Source organism: Bos grunniens, chromosome X (assembly GCF_055505025.1).
Source record: "Bos grunniens cultivar Pamir isolate PY7600 chromosome X, Bosgru_T2T1.0, whole genome shotgun sequence".
In the NCBI taxonomy this organism is placed as follows: Eukaryota; Metazoa; Chordata; class Mammalia; order Artiodactyla; family Bovidae; genus Bos; species Bos grunniens.
In genome coordinates this window covers 126,377,271-126,387,910 of record NC_141194.1, presented here as the reverse complement: position 1 = coordinate 126,387,910, position 10,640 = coordinate 126,377,271, and the positions used below count along the sequence as shown (strand labels likewise).

Below are 10,640 nucleotides of genomic sequence, written 5' to 3'. Positions count from 1 at the left end.
GGCAGCAGCTCTGTGGTACCCGACAAGGGGCAGGGCCATGCTAGGGGCGGAGCTGCGCAGGCGGTTGCCAAGGTGCGTGCAGGCGAGGGGGCGGAGCTGTCCCTAGGCAGCTCAGGTGGGGCCTTGGCTGTGGCGGAGGAGTCATCGGGAGCCCAGCCCCTGAGGGGAGACTGAAGGCGGGGCGCGGCGGAACAGGGCGGGGTGGGACGCGACTGCTGTTGGCCAGCGGCTCCAGGCCTCGCGTCCACCTGTCCGCCAGCTCGTGCTGCGGTCGGTCCGCGGGGCCCGCGCCGGCCCGGGCCCATGGCGGCGTCGGGGGCTCTGTCTGCGGAGGTGGCAGCAGCGGCCCTGTCGGGCGTAGCAGTGCGGCTGGCGCGCTCAGCCGCGATCCGCGGCTCCTACGGTGCCTTCTGAAAGGGGCTCACGCGCACGTTGATCGCCTTCTTCGACCTGGCCTGGCGTCTGCGCAGGAACTTCCCCTATTTCTACATCGTGGCCTCGGTGATGCTCAACGTGCGCCTGCAGGTGAGGATCGAGTGAACGCCCGCTACCACCTCCGCCCGGCCGCGACGGCAGGGGCATCAGCATGAAGGATCACTGGGCCGGGGGCCGCCGGGACGCTCCGGGGGACGAGGAAGGAGCGGATCAGGCCTCCGGGCCCTAGACCTCCGCGGAGGACGCAACCACCGAGCCCCGGCTCTGGCCAGCCACTTCGCGGCCGGTGACGAACTGCACTGAAACTCTCAAAACGGGCCCTTTGCATCGAACTCGAGAAAATTATCTGAGTGCAGCCGACCTGTTGCCTCACTTTGGCCGAAGCAGGGAGCAGAAGGAAGAAATTCTTCAGTAGGAACATGAATGACTGACCCCGACCGAAAAGGTAGGAGGCCAGAGGTTGGACTTGCGGGCTGGAGAGAAGTGGTGGCCATGACATCTAGATGTCCAGGCTGCCGGGTGGCTTGGGGAGACGAGGAAGGGACCTGAGGAAACCAGCCTGGAAAGCTGCCTGGCCGAGAGCAGGCAAGGCAGGGTGCATGCAGGCCCTCTGGACTCCCTTGTCATATATCCAAGATGGGGATGAGGGGCAGCTGCCTGGGCATCTCCGAGGGTCAGCCCATCACCTTGGCCCACGGCCCCAGTAGTGTCACCTGAACACAGGGGAATAGAGGGAAATGGCCCAGGAGAGGCCCAGAAAGCCCTGGAAGAGAGCGGATGCTGGCCCCCTTGTCCTCCACCCCTCGAGAGGCAGCCTGGATGGATGGTTGTGTTCTTGGCCCAAGCCCAGGTCTGTCTCTTTCTCAGCCCTTCACAAGACTTCCTCCTGGCAGGTCTCTGGGACTGCTCTCTGCCTGCTCCTGCTGTCTCTCTTGCTCCTCTCCACCCTCCAAAGCTTTGCATCAGGGGACAGGGAAGAGGGAAATACGTGTTCCTCCCAGCCCTGCCCCATCTCAGCCACGCTCCCTCCACCTCCTATCAGTGCCCTCCTGGTGCCACAGAATGCGCTGCTCCAGTCCTGGACAGCCTCAAGCAGGCCCTGTGTCCCAAAGGATTTGGGAAAGTGGGGGTCTCCTTGAGTGGAGGGCAGCTGTCAGGCTGGGATGGGAGAGCAGATGGAGAAGAGGCTTGTAGGGTAGGCGACAGTTGGGGAGACAGGGACGTCTTTGGGTGAGGAGGAAACTCTCAAGTCCCCATGTTTTTCTTGCAAGAACTGGTGTTATAGAAGGTGAACTGCCCCCTCTGTGGTCAAGAGAATCAAATCCCTGCCTGGGGCACCCCTGCCCCTAGAGTTGCCTGGGGAGCGCACGAGAGAAGGGCCTGACCCCTCGAGGAGAGGCAGGGCCTTCCAGGTGGAGAGCCCACGGGGAGGGGTGGCCTGGTGATCCAGTACTGGCATGAGGGAGGAAGGATGGAGCTAGAGACACTCTGGTGGAGCTCTGTTCTCCCCACCTGCTGGGCTCTGGGAAGGGAGACATTTGCCCTTGTCACATAGATCAGAAGTGGGGGAGCTGAACCTGCCTCTGGGCCTGAATTCCCCACCTGCCCCCCAGTCTCTGGGAGACCTGGCACAGTGGGATGGGGGAAGGGAGCACAGGCTCCCAAGGGACCTAGAGAGAAAGGCCCGTGGCAGGGAAAGTGGGGTGTATGGCAAGTCACAGGGAAGAACCAGGGGACAGTCTAAGCTGAGATGGTCACAGGAGCGATGAGTCCCTGAACCCCTGGGGAGCAAGGTATTCACACACAGTCAGGCCTCCCCACCCCAACCCAAGCCCCATGCAAGGCTTAACCAGAGGTTCCTTGGTGTTGAGTGGCACAGGTCTCTCAGTATGGGTGGGGGTGTCGGCTGGCTCCTGGGGCCGAGTGTAATAGGAGGGAAGGGATACAAGTGGGTGGGGTGGAGCTGAGACCCACGCATGACCCCATGTCTCTGTCTCCAGGCTGCCCCTCCTGCTAGGATCACACAGGAGCATCTGCTCTGGATGGGCCTGCAGCGGTCCTGGCTGTGCTGCTGACTGGTGCACCAGGAGCGGCACTGAGGGGAGCCAGGAGAGGCCCTGGCCCTCACCCCCATCCCACATCCACATCTGCCCCCTCACTGATTGCTTGCGGTCCTGGTCCTCAGTTCCTGGGACTAAGAACCACAGCAGCCTGGTTGCCCCTGGGACAGAGGGGCTGAGCCTCACACCATGTGCCCTTCTCAGCCGCCCAGGGCCTGGCTGAAGAGCTCTGCCTGCCTCACCCTGAGGCCTGAGGCTGCACCCAGGCTACCACATGCCCCCCGCAGATTCCCACAGATGGAAGGGCGCTGATGGCTTCCTCCCTTGTGCCAAGTTGCCTGGAAACCCCTGGTCCTGGTGGCCCCTCCTCCACCCCAACTGTGTCCCTCCAGGACCACTTCCGGGAGACTGCCAGCCTTTGGACTGCATCCCTGGAGTTCTGAGAGACTGTGACTTGGGCTGCAGGGGAGGAGAGGAGCGGAGGACCAGGGGCCTCCTTGGGGCTGATGCGTAAATGTGCCCTTTTCAAGTTTGGATCTCACCCTCTGGGTGACTGGATCCCCAGCTGCAGCCTCTTCCTGGGCCAGCCTGAGAGGACCTGGGGAGGGCACTAGGGAGTGTCTTTACTTAATATGTGTGTGCCTGTGTGTGAATGGGTGTGTGAGCGCACATGTTGAGTGCATGTGTGAGTGTGGGGTGTGTGTGGGCATGTATGTGCGAGTATGTATGCACATGCATGAGGGCTTGAGTGTGTGAGTGTGTGAGGGGGTGTGTGGATGAGTGTGTGGGTATGAGTACAGATGCATGAATGCACAGATGTTTGTGTGTGAATGTGCGGATGTGAGTGTGTGTGTGTGAATACACGTGTCAGTGTGCATTTGTGAATGGGTGTGTGTCTGTGCACAAGTGTGTGATTGCTTGTGTACACACGAGTGACTATGCGCTGCAGAGGGTGCAGAGCTGTTTAGCTGGTGTGCAGTGCAGGACGGGCTCCCTGTCCTTCCCGGGCTCGTGGCTCTGTTGGAGCTGCCTGGGCCCTGGGAGGCTGCTTCCCAAAGTGGAGAAAGTATGTTGGAGATTCAGGGGCCCCGGGCTCAGAGACCCCTCGTCACCTTCAGAGAATCCCCACTCCTTGTGGGGCTCTGGCTGGGGCTGTCCGCCCCCAAAGATGTTGGCCGTGGGAGGGGCGGGGATACGTCCTCAGCACGTGTTCCTGCCACTGCTCTTCTTACCATTTTGATCTTGAGTCGTTCGCTGCTTCTGCTCTCCCGTCTCTTCCTCATCTCCCGACTGGGCCCCTGCTGCTCTCTTTGCACTTTATTTGCAGTCTGGTTTTCAGGCAGTGGAGCTTACACACAATCACTGACTTGAATAAGACCACTGTTCCTTTTCTGTGTGTGATGAACTCTGCACCAGTCAGCGCAGTCTGGTCAGAGAAATGTTCTTGTTTCCAGTGTTGTCACATCTTGTGTCTGTCTAAGTTAATAAAAAATATTCTTTGAATTGAATAAAATGAAAACTGGAGGCCTCTTGTTTCTGGTGTGGTGCCCCCTTGGAGGAGAGGGGCTAGGGGTGAGCTCACCCTACTCTGGTGGCCAGAAGCTGGGGTAGGGGAGCATCCTGAGGGCTATAAGTGGGTAGGGTCATGGCAGGGATGGTGGCCTGTTCAGAAGATGCTCTGAGACAGGACTTGACTTGGAGCGCTGCTCCCATGATGAGAAGTCAGCAGCACAGGCCTGGCCTAAGATGTAGCGAGTGTCCCAGTTTGTCCCATTCACAAACTATTTGAATAACCAGACAGCTAAGTGTTTTCTTTATTTTAAAGCCTGGTGTTAGAAAGCACTTAATTCAGTTGAACCCCAAGGATGGGCTGGGGTAGGTGAGGTGAAATGGGCCGTCTGCAGATCATTTTGTGTCACCCAGAGGCCTCTCTGCAGCAGCAGGTGGCAGGGACCCATCGCTTCCCTGGCAGCCAGGTTGGTGCCCAGGTTTGAAGAAGATCAACGTTGGGGACCAGAGACCAGCTTCCCTTCCCTCCACCTTAGACTCAAGCTGTCCCATCACAGGGCCCGGGGTGGGGACTCCGAGACTGCTGCAGAGGGAGCGGGGGTGGTGGTCAGAGGCTGTGGGAGGGAGGCCTGCAGAGAAGCACAGCACCCACCTCAGAGGGAGGAAGGTAGGGCCCTCTTCTGCGCACAGAAACAGAAATGTCAGGTCGTGGGGTGGCTGAGACCTGTGCTTAAGCAGAGTCCCACGACAGGACCAAGGCTCTGAGCTACTGGCAGATCTTAAGGCCTGGCCCTGACATTCCCTGAGGGTCCTGTCACCCCACTGGAGGGACTCATTCTCTGCTCCCCATCCTCCCTGTCTGCCTCCTGACTCTGCCCACCCTTAGACCAGGATCCAGCTCAGACCCCACCTCCACACCTGCATTCACCTACCCAGGCAGGGAGGAAGAGCACACAGCCTCCCCAGCCCTTATCTGGGCACCCTCGGCCCCCCCAAGAGATGATTGTCTGCTCTCCCTCCTTAGCGTCAGCCTCTGGTCTCAGCCAGACCTCTCCTGCTGTGTCTTTCCTGTCACCTCCTGCTCTGCTCTTTCACTTCCACCACCCTGAGCTAAGGGCTGACTCAGCATCTGGGCCCAGGCACAGCCTGTGGCTTCTGGTCCAGTGTTCTCGCTGCCTCTGGGTCTCCTTCTTGGCACCCATGATTTTCCTGGGCCTGAGGCTGCTTCTGAGCCTGCACCCTGCACCCCGTCCAGCTCTCAGCTCCCTGCACCCACTTGCCCAGCCCCTCCAGGGAGGCCCATTCTGGCCCTTCTGCTGCCCCCCACACCCAATCAGGCAGGAGGAAGATGCCCAGACAGTGCCTACCCATGAAAGCCAGCATGGTGGGGCTTCCCTTCTGGCCAGAGCGCCTCCTGGGGCCTATGACCGACTTTCCCAACCTCCACAAACAGTAGGCCTCCATGGGCCACAGCTCCCCACCAAGGCACTGGGTATCCCCCCCCAACCCTGCGCACTCAGAGACAATCTCACTCCCCACTGCCCCGCTGACAGTGGCAGAAGCCCCTGATTATCTTGAGGCTATGTTCCACCTCAGCACTGGGAACCAGACTGAACCTGGGAGCCTCTGCCTCTTCTGCAGAGCAGTCCCCAAGGCTACCTCAGGCCAGCTTCTCCCTTGCCTGGTCACCAAGCCTTTCTCGAGGCTTCCCTCAGTGGCTGCCATGACAGCCCTCCCTCTCTGTGGCCACCACAGGGTCCATCTGCAGCAACCGCCATGCTCATCCACCCACAACATCCCTTACCCAGAAATCCAAGGTCTTCTCAGGAATCCCTCCTTCCCCTGCCTCCCACACCCCAATTTATGCCACACATCCCCTGTAGCTCATTAACATTCACCCTGATAATGGGGTCACAGTGGCACCCAGAGGGCCTCAGGGAAGGTGATTCTTCAGAGACCCTGAGCCGCTCATTTGGCAAGACATATTTCCTGGGCTCCTCTCCATGCCCGACCCCAAAGTAGGCCCTGAGCACTGAACCCATGGACCAGACAGAGGAGCCCACACAGACCATGTGAGAGCATAATAGGTGCAGGGCTCATGGGAGGGTTCAGTCAGGAGGAATGCGACCCCTTGTGTACCCAGGAAGTAATCTGGGGTGTCATTGCTATGGCCAGCTCCAGGTCCAAGGTTAACTCAGAGCAGCCCGGCCACCCGGACCAGCAGAGCCATAGGTTCCCGGGAGCCGGTGAGGCATTCCACTCGTGACAAAGGTCATGAGGAAGGAGGCTCGGTATACGCAAAGGCGGGATCGAGCCTCAGGAGTCCCCCCGGATATTCTTGAGCATCTACCCCCAAAAAACCAGAGTCTGCCTACTTTATTGCTTTGTGCTCTCACCTCTGACTTTACTGGGGGGCTGTCCCCCACCACCATCTCGCTCTCTCTGTCAAAGAGTTAACTTACAGCTCCAATTAGTAAAATTCCTGGGCAATTAGGAGTGTTTAAATCCAAACCCCTCAGATGGCTCTCTAACTCGCCTGACAAGTTTACCCGGACTCCTACAGCTATGCAAAGGATTGTTTACAGTCTCCCAGCCTCGAGAGGCACGGGAAGCTTAAGATATTCAAATAGCTTAGAGCCTCTCAGAGAGTTAGAAACTGTCAGAATAAAACTAGTAAAAGATTTCATTGATGAGTCAATGCCTGCTGCCAAGTTTTCACATCCCCTGAATTGTATCCTTGGATATGTATTAATTAATAGTTGGTATGTAGAAAAAATAAGTAGTGGCCTTGGTGTTAGTAACTTTAGACCCTTAAAGTAATAAATTCTTTCCTTTGTTGTAAACCGATTACACATTCGCCCTATAGGAATGCAATTTTATCTTCGGAAGATGGTGCCAAACCTTAAAATAATTACTCTTAGAGAAAATAAGTCTTTGTTGATAAGTCCTTGTCAAGAGTCATAAAATGTTAATAGGCCTTCTGGCCAGAAGATGATGTAAATCACCTAAACCATTTGTATACGATACATTTGCAGGAAAGAAACCCTGGTTTTTGATAAGGATCAAAAACTGCTGACTTTGCATCCCCTATTATCCTCTATGTGTAACTTAGGGTATAAAAACCCCTGTTGAAAATAAAGCTATGGGCCTTGCTCACCAACGCTTGGTCTCCCCATGTCATTCTTCCCTTTAACTTCTGGCTGAAGTCTCGATCTGGAGCGCGGATATCCTCTGCGACCATTTATTTGCCTGGGCTTCTAAGACCCACTCGAGAAGGTGTCTAAGGTGGGGCACCTTCCGCTATTCGAGAGAGCGCCTGCGGCCTCCGTGGTCAGAGCTAACCTGGTGTCACCGGTTATATTGATTTTCCGCGTAAACCAAGCTACTCAGCCTCTTTTCTCCACTGAATTTTCCGACTGAGCTATGCTCATTCTATTACTCTTTATATCTCTAATTAGCTTATAAATAGTCGCCTAGGCCGTCTCTCCTTCGAATACCCTGGATCAGCCGGGGCTGGACCCCGGCAATAGGTGACTTTCCCAGTTCCCAGAGACTGGCAGCCAAAGATTGCATTTTTACATGGTGCAGATTAAAAAGAAATGTCAGGACACATGTGGCAGGAATTCCAATGAATGCCCCAGATACAACTGGAAGGTAATTCCATCGATGTTCTCGAGGCAATTTTTTTGGAAAGTCTTATCGAAAGTTGTTTCCAGGTGAATACCACGGCAGATCGGAGCACTTTTTAAAGCATTTTTTATTCAGATGTTGTGCACATCCTTAACCCAGACCCCGTGGAGTGTTCTCCATCCTGCTTTTCCTACCTCTCTCTACAACAGGGTTTTGCACCCAGGAGTACAGAGGGCAGAGCCCCAGCCCAGGAATGAAAGGCCGGGTGGGTTCCAGCTCACAGATCACCAGCTCTGGGCATGTGGGCATGGCACCGTGCCTCACTGCACCCGTTTCCTGGCCTACAGGCACAGTAGTGCAGGCCCCAGGGAAGCAACTTCTCAGTTCTCTTTGATGTTTTGAGACCAGTAGACTATTTTCTCTATGTTTCTGTTTTCTCATTTTCTATGACTTCATGATGATGGCAAATCTCCACGTACATGCCACCTGCGAAATACTGCAGTTTGACCTTGCCTTGCCGGGCGCCCTTTCTGCAAGGTCAAATTTAACAGAAAGCCAGTCTCTGTCACCCTGGGAATCCCAGTCATATGGCTAAAGCAGAGGCTCTACAACCTCATCTTGGCACCATTCCTCCCACTCCCTTTCTGTGCCCCAAGACCTCTCTTCTCATCCCCTTAGCATCTATGTCTTTTTTTTAGAAATGTCTGTTTAGCTTTTCTGCCCATTTTTTTCATTTTTTTATATTGAGTTTACTGATTTGTTTGTATATTTTTGAAATTAAACACTTGATAAATTAGGAGTATGGTATTAACGTATACACACTGCTGCTGCTGCTAAGTCACTTCAGTCGTGTCCGACTCTGTGCGACCCCATAGATGGCAGCCCACCAGGCCCCGCTGTCCCTGGGATTCTCTAGGCAAGAACACTGGAGTGGGTTGCCATTTCCTCCTCCAATGCATGAAAGTGAAAAGTGAAAGCGAAGTTGCTCAGTCGTGTCCGACTCTTCGTGACCCCATGGACTGCAGCCTACTAGGCTCCTCCGTCCATGGGATTTTCCAGCCAAGAGTACTGGAGTGGGATGCCATCGCCTTCTCCCATATACACACTACTATATATAAAATAAACAAGGATTTACTGTAAAGCATAGGCAACGATGTTCACTATTTTCTAATAACTCAGAAAAATTTTAAAAAGAATATACGTATATAAAACCGAATCACTTTGCTGTGCTCCTAAAACTAACATAATATTGTATATCAGCTGTACTTCAATTTAAAAAACAAAACAGACTGTATATGCATGACTGTTTCTGTCAATGAAGTTCTTGGTCACACAATACCCACAGGGTTTTCTGATATAGTTCAAGGGATCCACCAGCTCTGGCCAGCCTTGGACTGGAGCATGGAGCCTTCACCAAGTTTTGGCAGAATTTGCTTTCTGTAATGAACAAACCGTGAGGACGAGATATACAGGTTTTCAAATTATAGGAGGTGCAAGATCTTGAGCAAATAAGAATCTATGAACTGACCATGTGCTTCAGATTTCTATGCACACCACAAGATTTGCAAATACATCTGGGATGCAGGGTACCCCCGTTAAGTCACCAGGGACTTTTCAGAACACCAGCAGTACTGGAAATTGTCATTACCTCTTATACACCAGGCACGTGGTGCTTGGAGCAGACTTGGGAGGGGAAACTAGCTGGGTTCGAACCCAGACTCTTGAGCGGAGTCACTTTGGCCAGGTCCTTCAGACTCTCTGGGTTTCCCTGGTGGCTGAGTGGTAAAGAATCTGCTTGAAACCCGCTTGAGAGGCGGGTTCGATCCCTGGGTCAGGAAAATCCCCTGGAGAAGGGAATGGCTACCCACTCCAGCATTCTTGCCTGGAGAATTTCAAGGACAGAGGAGCCTGGCGGGCTATGGTCCATGGGGGGTCATAAAGGGTAAGACAGGACTGAGCGACTGAGCACATTCAGATTCTCTGTCGTTCACTTCGTCTGCGAGATGGTGAGTAATTCCATGGTTCTCTGAGGAACATGTGAACCAGTACACATCAATCACTGAACAGTGAGCACGGTGACTGACTCGTGGAAGTGGTCTGTACACAAGACCCCATCTTTGTTAGTGATCAGCTCGATTCAGAGCTGGTCAGAAGAGCTGCTCAGTCTCAGGACATCAAAAGACAAGCTGCTCTTGCTGAAGCTGGGGAGGGGCTGGTGACTAGAGTCCTGCCTCTGGCCTCCACACCAGCAGTGAGCGCCCTTGAGCCACTTCTGTAGTGGACGCTTGCCTGCTAGTCAAAGTGTGGTCCAGGGACCAGCAGCATCAGTATCACCTGGGAACTTGTCACTCTGAGGCCTCCACCACAGGCCTATTGAATTAGGACTTACACTTTCATAATAACTGGTGATTCCCGTGCACATTAGAGTTTGAAAAGCACTACTCCCTGATATCTTGAGAGTCGAGAGGTTGACATAAGTAAACTGTATTTTAAATGAACTGAAAAAGGACGTACAGTGACGTACCCAAAACCACAAAACTAATGGGTGGCAGAGCCAAGATTAGCATCCAGGTTTCCTGACTTTCAGCTCAGGCTTTTCTGCACGATTCTGATCAGTTGCACCCTGTGGCAGATTCCCCTCTGGTCCCAGGGGACAAGTTCATGTCTTGTTTCTGCAACCAAGCCCCTGTCATATGTCCTTGCATCTAAATCCATGACTTGTGAGACTTCCTTGGTTATCCAGCAGTTAAGATTTCACCTTCCAGTGCTCCCTTGATGGTTCAGTGGTTGAGAATTATCCTGCCAGTTCACTGCACAAGGCTTCCATCTCTGGTCCAGGAAGATCCCACTTGCCACAGAGCAACGAAGCCAGGTAGCCACAACCGTGGAAGCCTTCTGGCCCTAGAGCCTGTGCTTCGAAACAAGAGAAGCCACGGCAATGAAAAGCCCACGTACTGAAACCAAGAGTAGCCCTGGCTCGCTGTAGCCAGAGAAAAGACCCAGCAC

General features: G+C 54.3%; 1 protein-coding gene and 1 pseudogene across 1 annotated transcript in view; both read left to right on the top strand.

Annotated features, from left to right (window-relative positions):
- Positions 1–275: 275 nt before the first annotated feature.
- Positions 276–10,640, top strand: part of LOC147341330 (zinc finger protein 75D-like) — a 35,615-nt gene continuing 25,250 nt past the window's right edge. Inside the window, exon 1 of the mRNA XM_086389187.1 lies at positions 276–880. Within this exon, the coding sequence (XP_086245313.1) occupies positions 859–880 (22 nt within the window). The 5' untranslated portion in view covers positions 276–858. The remainder of the gene's footprint in view (positions 881–10,640) is intronic.
- On the top strand, positions 304–540 carry LOC147341331 (small integral membrane protein 10-like protein 2A; annotated as a pseudogene).